Here is a 15173-nt window from a genome sequence, read left to right as displayed (position 1 = left end):
CGTTCGAAAACCGAGGTTCCACTGTACATTTTTATTTCAAAGCGAGATTTCATTAGACAATTTTGTAACAGGATTTTCTATACTCGTTTCTCTTCAACAATTTTTTTACATCATGTGCCTCTCGTTTTAAGTTTATCTTTTAAAAAAAACTCTCAATTCCTCCCCGAAATCCCCCAAAAATCCAAACCTTTCGCCACAATACGGTCAAAGGGCACGTCACGATTCGCATTTGTGATTCCCATTTCGTAAACAGTCTCAATCGTTGGGCGTAAAGAGCATTCGTCTGGAAGTTACCGGCGTTCTCCCCATTATCTCCTGACATTTTCTCCGTCCGCGCCTATTTACTCGCCTTTTGTCCCGAACCGACGGACCCGTCGGCGTTACGGAGCCCTCCCATCGGTCCGAGGAGGTTAATTTCTTACTGCCGGAGTTCACGATGAATCGTGTTAGCCGGCCTGTCTGTTGCCATTATCTCTCCCCGGGCGAAACGAATACCCGGCCCTCCTTTTTCCTCCCTTTATTATTCCTCTCCACTTCGTAAATGTCACATAGCAATAAAGCTTTGCGTGACGGGTCGGGCATGTAAATGTGCTTTTGATGTTTGCGTCTGAGGCGGATGGCGTTCGCGCCTCCCCTGGTGTGAATCTGATAGGTAACCGGCCCAAGTAAGAATAGCGCAAGGGGACTTCTCCGGAAAGCATCTTAAGTCGGGGTCTCCAACCTTTTTCACGCGTCTAGCTATTTTTTGCTACTTATTAGCGTAAAGGCCCCTCAGTTAAATATGTATTTCTAAAATAACAGCTTATCAAGTACTTCTTACTGTTTTTTTTACTATATTATTGAGAGAGAGAGAGAGAGAGAGAGAGAGAGAGAGAGAGAGAGAGAGAGAGAGAGAGAGAGAGAGAGAGAAACAGGGAGAGAGACAGGGAGACAGGGGAGTGAGAGGGAGAGAAACAGGGAGACAGGAGAGTGAGAGAGAGAGAGAGAGGGAGACAGGAGGGTGTGAGAGAGAGAGACATGGAGACAGGAGAGTGAGAGAGAGAGAGACAGGGAGACAGGAGAGAGAGGGAGACAGGAGAGAGAGAGAGACAGGGAGACAGGAGAGTGAGAAAGAGAGGGACACAAAGGGGAGAGAGAGAGAGAGAGAGAGAAACAGGGAGAGAGACAGGGAGACAGGAGAGTGAGAGGGAGAGAGACAGGGAGACAGGAGAGTGAGAGAGAGAGAGACAGGGAGACAGGAGAGAGAGGGAGACAGGAGAGGGAGAGAGACAGGGAGACAGGAGAGTGAGAAAGAGAGGGACACAAAGGGGAGAGAGAGAGAGAGAGAGAGAGAGAGAGAGAGAGAGAAAGAGAGAGAGAGAGAGAGAAACGGAGAGACACAGGGAGACAGGAGAGTGAGAGAGAGAGAGAGAGACAGGGAGACAGGAGGGTGAGAGAGAGAGAGACAGGGAGACAGGAGAGTGAGAGAGAGAGAGACAGGGAGACAGGAGAGGGAGAGAGACAGGGAGACAGGAGAGTGAGAAAGAGAGGGACACACAGGGGAGAGAGAGAGGGACACAAAGGGGAGAGAAAGAGAGAAAGAGAGGGAGAGACAGAAAGGAGAAAGAGAATAAAAGATAATGAAAGAAATTGATGGACAGAGCGAGTAAAATAATGAATAAAATTATGACTCACAACACGTGGTGAGCTTTCTCTCCTGGCTTGATCTCTTTGATCTCCAGCAAAACGAACATAAAATGCGACAGAAACAAAATGAAAATAAATCCAAACAGCTTGCCAACATCATTTTTGCCGTTCCGTGTATTCCGTTACTCCCCAAGCCTGCACAAAATGTAGTCATTGTATTCATATTTAGTTTCTTTTGTCTTTTATTAGCATCTTTGTCATTGGAGTAATCCAAAAGTAATTGAAAGTAATCCAGTTAAAGTAACCCTACCCAACCCTGGCGTAAGCCTGGAAAGGAGAGCAGACGTGGTCAGGATAAAAAATGGGTCGAAGCCGGGGCACAGACAGGAGCAAAAACAGGTGGGAGTCAGGGTCCAAAAAGGCTTGCCTAGTGTGGAGGTGGATCTTCCGTGGCGAGAGATGGTGGTGTCAGGGACGCAAAAAGCGGGTCGGAGGACGGAACAGGAGAGCAAAACCATGGTCGGGGTCGGAAGAGAGTCGTATGCCAGAATAGGAGAGAAGACATAGTCGGGGACAAAACCAGGTTGAAAGCCGGGACGGGAGAGCAGACGTGGTCAGGATCAAAAACGGGTCGAAGCCGGGGACAGACGGGAGCAAAAAACGGGACAGGTGGGAGTCAGGGTCGAAAAATGCTTGCCTAGAGTTCACTGAGGTTCGCAGACAACAGGGAACAGATAGGAGTGGGTTTAAATAGAGGACAAAGAGCCAATCAGAGTCCACAGCAGTAATCATGACAATCCCAGGGTTTTATCATACTTTTGGGGGGGGGGTTCAGGGGGTCTGTCTCGTGTACCATCCCGGAAGCTTTCTCCCCATGCCAAGAGATAGACGGCAGCGCACTGAGCACACATTGGTCACATGGAAGCTCAGATGGGAAGCTCTGATAAAGCTTAGCCCATCAACGCCATCCGCCTGCAACAAGACCCCCAACCCCTTATCCCCCACTTCCTCCAATCCCCTTTCAAGATATGATCCTGCCAATCAATATAGCGGATAAAAAAACATCCATGATACATCGCCGCGTCCAGAAGAGTGAAAGAAAAGCATAATTCATCCCGTGCTGCGCCTTATTATTTCTTACAATTGATTAGAATATGGATTCCGTTCGGTGGGCTCACATATCGGGCTATTTCGTGGAGGGACGGCAACGTGTAATGATATCGCGAGCTAATTCCGTCGCTTTAAAATCACACACTGTACAATCAACATAAAACGAGAAGCACACAATGTAAAAAAAAAAAACAATTGAGCTTTCGTTGTTATCTAATTCCATTGCTTTATAATCACAGGTTTAATACGGTCTGGTAGTAGCTTTGTAACCTGAAACATTTGTAAGTAGAGACACTTTTTGAATGGAAATGCACTAATCTGTTCCAAGACCCCCAAGAACGATCTATTTTTTATTTTAAATCATAAAAGAGCATCTAAACATTAGAAGACTGTACACTAAACGTAAAACGAGGGGCACATAAGGTAAAAAAATAAAAAAACAACGAATACAGAAAATAATAAACATGAATAATTTACCAATCGTTGTTTCCATATCTTTATAAGCATTAACAGCTGTGCATGTTAAAATTAAACGTGCATTGGTACCCCTTCCAACCTATTTAATTTGGCCCTTGAGTAGCTTTGTAACCTGAAACATTTGTAAGTAGAAGCACTTTTTGAATGGAAATGAGCTAATCCGTTCCAAGCCCCGCAAAAGTATGATATATTTTTGGAATACATCATAAAATAACATCTAAAGATTCAAAGACCACACAATAAACATAAAACGAGAAGCACATAATGTAAAAAAAAAAAACAACAGCAACAAAAAAGGAAAATAATAAACATAAATAATTTACCTTTCGTTGTTTCCATTGTTTATAATGACTAACAGCTGTGCATGTTAAAATTAAACTTGCAGTGGTACACCTTCTTACGAATTTAATTCGGTCCTTGAGTAGCTTCGTAACCTGAAACATTTGTAAGTAGAGGCACTTTTTGAATGGAAATGCTCTAATCCGTTCCAAATAAAGAGAAAGAAATGAAGAGAGAGAGCGAGAAGGAAAGAGATAGAGAAGGAGCGAGAGAGAGAATGAAAGATAGAAAAAACAAATGATGGAGAGAGATAGAGAAGGAAAGAGAGAGAGAAAGTGGGAGGGAAAGAAATCAGTAATCATGACACTGTGAACAAGTGTGAAATACTCCTAGAAGATCAAAAATTCCCAAAACGTACTCAAGTAAATGTAATGGTGTATATCACAGGTGTCAAACAGGCGGGCCGCGGGCCAGATCAGGCCCGCTAAGGGATTGAATACGGCCCGCGAGACAACACTCGGAGAAGCGCAAGAGAAAAACAAGCTGCAGGTTGAAATATGTCAACTTGATGTTGCCAAAGCCAGGTGCCTGGAACAAAGGCACTGTACTTGTATTTATTTCTCTCTCTCTCTCTCTCTCTCTCTCTCTCTCTCTCTCTCTCTCTCTCTCTCTCTCTCTCTCTCTCTCTCTCCTCAACACTCTCTCTATTCCTCCATTTTTCTCTCACGTTCTATCCCTCTCTCTTTCACTCGCTCTGTCTCTCTTTTTCTTTCTTTGTTCCTCTTTGTCTCGTTCTCTATCTGTGTCTTTTTACCTTATTTTGCTCTCTCTTCCTTTTTTCCTTTGTATTTTCTCTCTCTCTCACTCTTTCTCTCTCTCTTTCTTTCTTTCTTTCTTTTCCACCCCTTTTCTCCGTCCCTGTCTCTTTCACTCTGTGTCTCACTCTTTTCTCTCTCTTTCTCTCTCTCTCTCTCTCTCTCTCTCTCTCTCTATATATATATCCATCTATCTATCTATCGCTCTATCTCTCTTTCTTTTCCACCCCTTTTCTCCCACTCTGTCTCAGTCTCTTTCACTCTGTCTCTCTTTTTCTCTTCCTTTGTTGCTCTTTGTCTCTTTCTCTCTCTGTGTCTTTCAACCTCTTTTGCTCTAATCTCCTTTTTTTCCTTTTCTCTCTTTTCTCTTTCTCTCTTCATACCCTTCACGCTTTCTTTTCTCTTTCCTCTCGTTCTGTCTTTCTATTTCTCTTTGGATTTCTTTCTTCCTCTCCCTTTCTTTTCCCCCTCTCTCACGACTTTTTATCTCTTTTGTTTCTCATGCTCTCTCGCTCTCTCTTTCTTTGTCCCACCCTCACTCATTTTCTCTCTCTCTTTCCCTCTCTCTCTCTCTCTCTCTATCTATCTCTCTCTCTTTCTTTTCCACCAATTTCCTCCACTCTCTGTATCTTTCACTCTGTGTCTCTCTTTTTCTCTTCCTTTGTTGTTCTTTGTCTCTTTCTCTCTCTGTGTCTTTTAACCTCTTTTGCTCTAACTTCCTTTTTTCCTTTTCTCTCTTTTCTCTTTCTCTCTTCCTACCCTTCGCGCTTTCTTTTCTCTTTCCTCTCGTTCTGTCTTTCTATTTCTCTTTGGATTTCTTTCTTCCTCTCCCTTTCTTTTCCCCCTCTCTCCCGACTTTTTATTTATTTTGTTCCTCATGCTCTCTCCTCTCTCTTTCTTTGTCCCGCCCTCACTCCTTCTCTCTCTCTCTCTCTCTCTCTCTCTCGCTTTCCCCTTCTCTCTTTCTCTCTAATCTGTCAGTGCGGCCCCCGACAGAAAGTTTGTTCCATCGTGTGGCCCCCGAGTTAAAATGAGTTTGACACCCCTGCCGTAAATGTACTCCATTACTGCCCACCTCTGGCGATACAGTATCATATTGTTTTCCACCTTTTCTAGTTTTCCACGTTCCTTTGTCTCCTAGCTACTGAACTAGCTCCCTTAGTGGGCAGCCAAGCTTGCAGCCCATCTGGCGCCGACTCACGGGGCCCCGGCGCTCGGGCCCCTGGGGGACCCGCGGGGGCCGACGATCAATAGTGACAATCGGGCGCTCTTCTATTAAACGGATTAAACCGCGGCTGCGCAATCTACGCAAGGCGTGTTTGCGTAGCGCCGCATTGTTGCATCGCCTTGGTAGAAGAAGCGCAAATATTTGCTAGCGAGTCAGTGTTCTGGTTTGCCCGCGTCCCTGCGTCCTAGACGAATCATTTCTGCTGGGGACGCATTGTGTCGAATCAACGTGCTTCCCCGGGACGCACATTTTTTGACACAAAATTGCCATTATTACTCGATTACATTTTTTAACAAAGATTTACCGCACTCAACTTTTCGTCAGACAGATCTGCCATTGTTGTTTTGGTCTCGCGGTTCAAGTTTTTGTCTGCACGGCGATCTTGAGTTGGTAGTGAAAAGTCCGTCTCTTTTTAGAGAACCGTCTTTTTCGGCTCAACTCATCAAAGAGCCGGCTCTCAAACGGCTCACTTGCTTTGATGCATTATATTACGAATTATGAGGTTGTATAAAGAAGTTAAGAAAAAAAAGGAAGTATAAAAGGAGAAAATGAAAAAAGACAGGTCTGTGGTTATCCCTTTAATCAGTATATTACCAACAATAATTTAATGCAGAAAATGAATTAAGAATTTGAATAAGAAAATGTATTATTGCTACTTACCGTATTTTCCGCACTATAAGGCGCACCTCATCTCATCTCATCTCATCAGCCGTACCGCTTATCCTCATTAGGGTCGCGGGGGGGCTGGAGCCCATCCCAGCCATCTCCGGGCAGTGGGCAGGGGACACCCTGAACTGGTTGCCAGCCAATCGCAGGGCACACGGGGACAGACAACTCACTCGCTCATTCACACCTAGGGACAATTTGGACCGGCCAATTCACCTGAAATGCATGTTTTTGGAACGTGGGAGGAAACCGGAGTGCCCGGAGGAAACCCACGCAAGCACGGGGAGAACATACAAACTCCACACAGGAAGTCTGGAGCTGGATTTGAACCCACGACAGGTTCCCATGACATGAACTGTGTCGCACAAGCGCTAACCACTGCGCCGCCGTGCTGCCCATAAGGCGCACCTAAAAGCCTTTATTTTTTTCAAAAGCTGACCATGCGCCTTATAATACAGTGCGCCTTATATATGGATCAATATTAAGTCGCAAAGTCTTGCAACTAAGGCAAGCAGCCGCCGACTATATTTTCCCCCGAAGGCGAAGTCGTCCGCGGTGTATGCTGGGATTTATATACCGGCGTTTCATTTCCTAACCAATGTGTCAATCATCATTTGAATCAGTCACTATTGGCTAAAGTTATTCGGAGGTAAAGGGGGCGGATCCTTTTGATCATTTACAGGCTGGCATAGGCTAAAGGGGCGAAACAAAGCCTGCAATTGGCCGAAAGAGATGAATGTTGGGTTGGGTTGCGCTACGGCATAGAGAAAACATTTTTTACTATTCTGTATTTGTAAATATTTTACTCTCCTGGATTTACGACACTCACGGTTGTAAGAAGACCATGGTTACGTATCATTATTGAACGTGATGGCTGCAAGAGAACTTAGGTGAGCTATGCGGCTTTATATTTTCCCGGTATCTTGTTTTAGAACGATCTTGATGTTTCTGTGATTTTTGAACTAAATTCAATTTAAAGTGTTTATTGTCATATGCACAGTAAAGAACCCCGTTTCCCCTGCACAATAAAATTATTACTTTGCTGTCCACACAGTTACCAGCAAAAAATCCCAAGACTTTAACCTTCCGAATGATATTTGGAACGATGCATTTGAGTGATTGGTGACATCGTACAGACACTGTTGCCGTACATGTCTGAGACATGTATTTGCTTCTTTGCAAGCTTTGGGAATGTTAAGGGGGTAATAAGTTGGACTGAACTATCTGACTGTTTTGTCCACGTTCCCATTGTAGCGCCTTATAATCCGGTGCGCCTTATGTATGGAAAATATAGGACCATAACTATTTCTTGGGGGTGCGCCCTATAACCCGGTGCGCCCTATAGTGCGGAAAATACGGTAATTATATTTGCATGTATTTTTTCCTTCTAGTGAACATCCAAGTTACTTCATTTTTGAACTTTTTTTATAATAAACCTCATTCATGTCGAGCAACTCAGTGTCTCACAACAAAATGTTCATTAACAATATATGATATAAGGAAACACATGTATAATATAACTACATTAACACGTTTGAAAAAAAAATATGGTGTAAGATTTTTTTTGTATTTTGTAAGGGAAAATAGGACAGTTTGTAAGTGCATGGAGCCGTGGAGCTTGACAGGTATGAGTATGCCTCCGAAAAAACAGTCAGTATTAGGTGAACATCAACACAAAATTGGTAATTTATTTGGTAATTCGAAAACATAATGCAGAAAGTGATAACAATGGCAATAATTCCGGCACGAAAAAACGGCAGATAAATTCTTCGGAAGATTGTGGAGGCAAGGAAAACTAGTGTGTTGAAGCCAACGATTCGATGAAAGAAAATGAACAAAAGAATATAGATTAATATACCGTATTTTCCGCACTATAAGGCGCACCTAAAAGCCTTTATTTTTTTCAAAAGCTGACCATGCGCCTTATAATACAGTGCGCCTTATTTATGGATCAATTTTAAAATTGCAAAGTTTTCCAACTAACTTGCAGCCGCTGACTAGATTTCCCCCCGAACGCCAAGTAGTACGGGGTGTATGCTGGGATTTATTTACCGGCGTTTCATTGGCTAACCAATGTGTCAATCATCATTTGAATCGATCACTATTGGCTAAAGTTATTCGGAGGTCAAGGGGAGGATCCTTTTTATCATTTACAGGCTGGCATTGGCTTGAACGGCAAAACAAAGCCTGCAATTGGCCGAAAAAGATGTGTCAATCATCATTTGAATCGATCACTATTGGCTAAAGTTATTCGGAGGTCAAGGGGCGGATCCTTTTCATTATTTACAGGCTGGCATTGGCTTAAACAGCGAAACAAAGCCTGCAATTGGCCAAAAAAGATGAATGTGTATAGCACGTGGTTGACGGCATGCAGAAAGCATTTTTTTCTATTCTGTATTCGTAAATATTTTATTCTCCTGGATTTACTAAACTCACGGATATAAGAGGACATTGGCTGCACATTATTATTGAACACAACGACTTCGGTGAGCTACTCTGGGTTTTATATTGTCCCTGTATCTTGTTTCAGACTGAACTCGATGTTTCTGTGATAAGCGGTGCAGATAATGGATGGAATGGAGTGTCCATTTTTAAATTCAACTCAATTCCAAGTGTTTATTGTCAGATGCACAGTAAAGTTGCGAGTGAAAAAGAAAACAGATACTAAGGAATGGTTGGCATTTCTTGAATCCCAAGACTTTAACCTTCCGAATAATGGAACGATGCATCCGCACGTGTTCTCGACACGTATTTGCGTCTTTGCAAGCTTTGGGAATGTTAAGGGGGTAATAAGTTGGACTGAACCATCTGACTGTTTTGTCCACGTTCCCATTGTAGCGCCTTATAATCCGGTGCGTCTTATGTATGTCAAAAATAGGACCAAAAACTATTTTTTCGGGGTGCGCCCTATAACCCGGTGCGCCTTATAGTGCGGAAAACACGGTAGTTATTTCAGCAATATTATTTTGTGTAATGTAAAATATAGTTTTGAACTGAAAAATCTTGAAGTGATAACTGATTTATATTACCAATAAACTGTGATGATTAAAACTGAATGCATATATAGATTTATATGCTATATTTGTCGCCGATTTACAATGTCAACCTGGATAACACTAAATTTTGGGAACCCATAGATCTCTGTTGGGACCCATAGATTTTTGAGCATGCGAGTTCCCGGGACCCATCACTTTTCACAGCTAAAATGAACACTGGCGAGTAAATGTCGCTAACGTTTGTGCCTTGGTTTCTGTGTTGTAGTGGAAGGCCAAAACCTGATGACGGACAACGTTTCGGTGGTGGAAGGAGAGATGGCCACCATCAGCTGCAGGGTGAAGAACAACGACGACTCGGTCATTCAGCTGCTCAACCCTAACAGACAGACCATCTACTTCAAGGATCTCCGACGTGAGTTAGCTTAGCCCGCTAACAGGGTTCGGGAGATCCCCGCACAATGCATGCTCGGTTTCAGTAAAGAACAAAAATGAGCGAGTGTCTTAAGGCACGACAGTCACTTGTGTGAGATCAGGGGCCAATTTGCCAAAAAAGTCATGTTGGCCGGACTAGCGGATTAGAAAGAGTGGGGGAAAGAGAAAGAAAGAGATGAGAGCGATAAAAAAGAGACAGAATAAGAGACTTAAACAGAGAGGGGGAGGAAGAGGGAAAAGAGATATGGACAGACAGAGAGAGATAAAAAGGGAAGAAGTAAGAAGCACAGAAAGAGGGAGAGAGATGACATAAGAAAGGAAGAAAACTAGAGAAAAAAGAAAGGGAATATTTGAGAAAAAGGGAGGGAGAGAAGAGCAGGGGAGGGGAGGAGGAGGGAAGAAAGGAAAAAAGGGAGAGTGAAGAGAGAAAGAGAGAGAAGGAAGAAATGAGAAAGAGAAGAAACAAGAAGAGAATGAAGAGAGAGAGAGAGAATGAAGAGAGGAGAAAGAGAGAGGGAATGGGAACTAGAGGGGGGTAAAGGATAAAGAGAGAGAGATACAGAGATAAGAAAGGAGAAAATGAGAGACAAAGACAAATAAAGAGGAATAAATGAAAAGGAAGAGAGGGAAAAGGAGAGAAAGAAGGAAAGAGATAGAGAAATAGAGAGAGAGAGGGAGAGAGAAAATGAAATATAGAAAGAACAAAGGAGAGAGAAAGAGAGAGAGAGAGAATTCGGAAAGAGAGAGAAAGAGAAATATTTAAGGAGAGCCATAGAGAGAATAAAAGAGAGGGAGAGAGCTAAACAAAAGAACGATAAACAAAGAATGGGACAGGGAGAGAGAGACATAGCAAAGAAAAGAGAGAAAAAGAGAGTGAAATAAAATAAGAAAAGTCAGATAAAAATAAATTTAAAAAGTTGGAAAAAGAGAGTGACAAAGAAAGAAAGAAAGAAATAGAGATCGAAAGAAAAAGAGTAAAAGAGAAAGAAAGAGAGAGAGAGAGGTATAAATACATTATTTTGGTATGGCGCCTGTCATTGGCAACACCCAGTAAACGTATTTGAAACTTCAGGTCCATATTTGTTTGCTCTTTTTCCTCTTGTGCTTCTCTCAGCATCGTTTCGCGGGCCGTATTCAATCTGTTGCCGGGCCCGATCCAGTCCGTCGTGAATCAACGCTACCTTCTTATTAATTTCCCACAAAAGGTGATAACGGTTCTTTATGAAAAATCCAGCCGTTGTTCCATAAGCTAGCGTGTCGGCCATGTGCTGCGCTTTTAATGGTAGATGAACATATCATCGAAATAGATTTCAAGGATTTTCCCTTCTTTTTCGTACATAATCGAGGAAGTGAGTGTAATGTCTATGTGTTTATTTTTCGGAACTGCCCAAATAAATACGGTGGTACCTCAGTTTAAACTCTAAGAAGACGTTTCTACCCTAAAAATCATTTTTTTCTAACATTTACTCGAACACCTGAACACACCACTGTTATTTAAAATAAGGACGCAATTGAAGCAAGGAAAACTAGGGCTATAAAATATAATTTCAAAATCATTTTTATTTTATCTGCTGTATTATTCAACCCCTGCATCCACCCGCTACTCTACTCAACCAGCGCGAATCATTTTTATTTTTATCTGCTGTATTATTCAACCCCTGCATCCACCCGCTACTCCACTCAACCAGCGCGAATCATACCACCCCAAATATAAATAAAATGTTTCCTTTATGTTAATTTTGAAGTCTAGTAGGCAGGAGTGAATACATCGATGGATTTTGACATGTATGGAAACCCAAATCTCAGATAATAAATTCGAACCTGTTCTAAAAGCCTCTTCTTAGCCCTTTATTTTCATGAAATCTCCTACATTACGAAAGCAGATACGCTTTAAATTGTTTGAAATATCAAATAATAGGCTTGTATGAGGGGGTGAGGGACAGACAGAGATGGGCGGATCCAACTAGATGTTTGTTCTTACTGTACACACGGTCCAGTGTTTTTTTTCCCTAACTACCTCCATCACATTTCCGCCTGATGCCTATTGGAAGGGGTAACTGCGGGGTCATCAGCCAGGAGCCACCCTTCATTGATGCTTCACTCCATTAGCCCCAGAAGATCTGATGGTGGTGGAGCAACGGCAGGGACATCACCCTGACCCCCCCTCCAGCCACCTTTAGGACCTTTCCACCTTGACTTGTCCTTTCTTCCCAGCCACAGCCAGAAGCTAGCTATTTACGCCAGGTTCCTGATTGCCCTCTTCATTTTCACTCCACTCACTCCAATCTTCCTGAGGCGTTAGATGGATGTTCTGCAGCCCACCTCCACAGGGTAGAGAGCTTTCGCCCGACTCTCGGCTACCAGCTCTGTGTATTTGTCTCTCTTTATTTCATAAGCAGCCTCTGGTCTTCCCTCCCGGTGGACGGTTAACTCTCCCAGGGTTGCCATCTTGTTTGCAGGGGACCACTAGGAGGACATCTGGCCTCAGAGAGGTGATAGTTATCTCTGGTGGGAATTTGAGATGCCTACTAAGGTCCATCCTTAAGTTCTTGTCGAATCCAAGTGTTAAAAGTGGTGGTCTCTCCCTGTGGCTAATGTTCTGAGCTACAGCCCCTTGTCTAATGAAGTGAATCCGTTTTTTTTTTCACAAGTTTATACAGAATTATAGGCGCAGTGGTTAGCGCATGTGTGGCACAGTTCATGTCTTGGGAACCTCCTGCTCGGGTTCAAATCCAGCTCCAGACTTCCTGTGCGGAGTTTGTATGTTCTCCCCGTGCTTGCGTGGGTTTCCTCCGGGCACTCCGGTTTCCTCCCACATTCCAAAAACATGCATGTCAGGTGAATTGGCCGGTCCAAATTGTCCCTAGGTGCGAGTGAGTTGTCTGTCCCCGTGTGCCCTGCGATTGGCTGGCAACCAGTTCAGGGTGTCCCCTGCCCACTGCCCGATGATGATTTCTTTTTTTTCCGCTCTCTTTCTTTCCCCCTCTCTCACGACTTCTCTTTTTATCTCTTTTGTTTCTCACGCCCTCTCTCTCTTTCTTAGTCCTGCCCTCTCTCCTTTTCCCTCCCTCTTTCTCCTATTTCTTTATCTCTCTTTTTCTTTCTCTTTAATCTACTAGTCCGGCCCCCGACAGAATGTTTGTTGGCCCGAGTTAAAATGAGTTTGACACCCCTGTAATCTACACCTATATGATTGGTCGAGTAGCGACAAATAGCACGTGGAATGGCGTCACCTGACCCTACATTGGGGTGCGTCCGTTTGCTATGTTAGCACCGCAGCCCGGGCGGGATTTATAGTGGAACCGAAATGGAGTTTTACCACCGATACCAAGGAATCGGTTATCGATGCGCACCTCTGCCCGCCATACGGCTATTTTACTTTTCGATCCCTGCATCAGAACGGATTTATTTCATCTCCCCGGGGTCCAATGTTCCCTTTAATTTTCCACGGGTCTGAGCGTTCACACAAAGTCGGTGAGCAACGCTTGAAACAACAGTGAGCAACCATAATCCCAAGTGTGGCAAGATAATTCATTATCAAACATGTCCAAAACTTGACATCACAGTACATTTTGCTGAGTTTCGGGCAATGCAAAAAAATATTTTACTTTTGAATGAATTGACTCATGTATTATTGCAAAGGTTATACGTTTGTTCTCACAATTCTTTCTTTCACAAGATATCTATTTCTTTTTATTTCCTGATATATTTTGTCCCATAATATTCACATTTTTGGGGGCTTATTTAGTCTTCAGAACTGTACTTAATCACAATTTTTAGTGGAAGTAAAATGTTGGCAGCAAGATTCACTTGATATAATTGGAAATTATTTGAAAGCAACACAAACTTTTTATTCTTTTTTCTGTGGTTTTTTTCAAATTTTTTTTTTAATTCCTTTAAAAATAATTTCATTGTGTTTATTTTTTCCGAGCTGTTCCTTTTTTCTTTTTGTTCTCTATTTACTTTTTTCCTTCGATTCTCTCTTTTCTTTTTATCTGGCTTTTTTCTAAATTTTTCCTTCTTTTTTTCTTTTTCTTTTGTTTCTTTTTTTCTCAGCTTTTCACTACTTTTTCATTTTGGTATTTTTTTCTATTTTGTTCTATTCCCCCCTTCCTTTAAGTCATTTTGTGTATAATTTTACTTAATATTTGGTCATGTTGGGATTAAAGAAGCAAAAACAACCTGAAGAGCCGTTTAGGACCCGAAAGAGCGGTTCCTTTTTAGTGAGCCGAGCCGAAGAAGCCGGTTCTCGACATACTCTTTACTCAACTTCGTTCACCTTCGACTCGACTTCAAAATACCGCATTTAGGGCCCAGCGTCAGGGGAACCCGTGTATTTATACCTTAATGCTCTGTAATTTAAGCTTAAATCGCTTCTTAATTAGTAATTTATAGCCCTGATTTTTGTGCGCTGGCTAGATTTTCTTGTGCGCTGAGAATGTGCGAGCAGTGCGCAATTTTAGTTGCTAACACTTAGCGATTTGACTCATTTTGCAGATTAATGTAAACTCCGTTAACGATTTCTGTGTAAACAGCCGGCAAACTTCCGTCCCCGATCCAGCCCCATTTTTTTTTCGCGGCACGCGATTTCCATCTGTCCTTGACGTTTACCACTTTGGTGCAAGTCATTAAGCTCAGGAAGCGAGCGAGATTCATATAAGATAATTCTTGGCCGGGCCATAATGGGAATACTTTTGTGTCCTTGTCACTGTTCGATTTTACGATAATCTCTTAGATTAGGAGATTGAACGTTATGATTATGCATGAGCATATGGGCCTCCTCTTCGTTTTGCTGTTTTTTTTTTTTGTTGTTGTTTTTTCGCGGTGCTTCTTTCACTCATTTGTGTCTGGATGGAAGCCAGCCTTCAAGGTGACGGAGAAGGTTTCGGTTTCGGCGCAGCTGTTAGCTCACAAGTTTCGCTCGTAAAAGACCATCGCCGTCCTGTCCCGGATTTTCTAAGAGCATCGTGGGAGGTAGTTGGAACGAGCGCTATATTCTGAGTTTTTCAGCGTGCCTACCGGGACGTGACTGAAGTACGTCTCGGGTTCCTGACAAGATTCAATGGTGTAGAATACTACGGTCTGGGGGCCATTAGTGGCCCACCGTCCGTTTCTAAGTGGCCTTTGAAGGGTACTAAGACTGAAGTGTGCGACTAATGAATGAGTTTCATAGCATCGCTGTAATGTGAAAAAAACTTACCTGCTAAAATCTTCAGGAGGATGTAAAAGGTAGTATCCCACCCAGAAAACAAAGGAAGAAATAATAATTCCCCAAAAATGTACCGTAAATTCCGGACTATTAGCCGCTACTTTTTTCCCAAACGTTCAACCCTGCGGCTTATTCAGTGATGCGGCCAATTTATGTCATTTTTCTAATGCCCGCCAGCGGCGCTCGAGTACAAAAGGTAAGATTTAGACCGCTGGAATATATGCGCCGAGGAAGACTGCAACTTCTTTGCTTGTGCACAAATTAAATTAGCGTAAACCGTGATTTTCACAAGTACGGTATATTTTATTAACAGTCTCGTTTACTGTTTTGCAAGC

The 15173-nt window shown here is 42.8% G+C and overlaps 1 protein-coding gene across 1 annotated transcript in view; it reads left to right on the top strand.

Annotated features, from left to right (window-relative positions):
- cadm1b (cell adhesion molecule 1b) overlaps positions 1-15173 on the top strand; it is a 722615-nt gene that overhangs the window by 563794 nt on the left and 143648 nt on the right. The window contains exon 9 of the mRNA XM_088345365.1: positions 9463-9609. Within this exon, the coding sequence (XP_088201491.1) occupies positions 9463-9609 (147 nt within the window). The remainder of the gene's footprint in view (positions 1-9462; positions 9610-15173) is intronic.

The sequence above is a fragment of the Urocampus carinirostris genome, chromosome 10, assembly GCF_059441175.1.
Source record: "Urocampus carinirostris isolate Australia breed hairy pipefish chromosome 10, RoL_Ucar_1.0, whole genome shotgun sequence".
Classification (NCBI taxonomy): Eukaryota; Metazoa; Chordata; class Actinopteri; order Syngnathiformes; family Syngnathidae; genus Urocampus; species Urocampus carinirostris.
The sequence above is the reverse complement of the archived record's forward strand: the minus strand, read 5'-3'. Positions and strand labels throughout refer to the sequence as shown.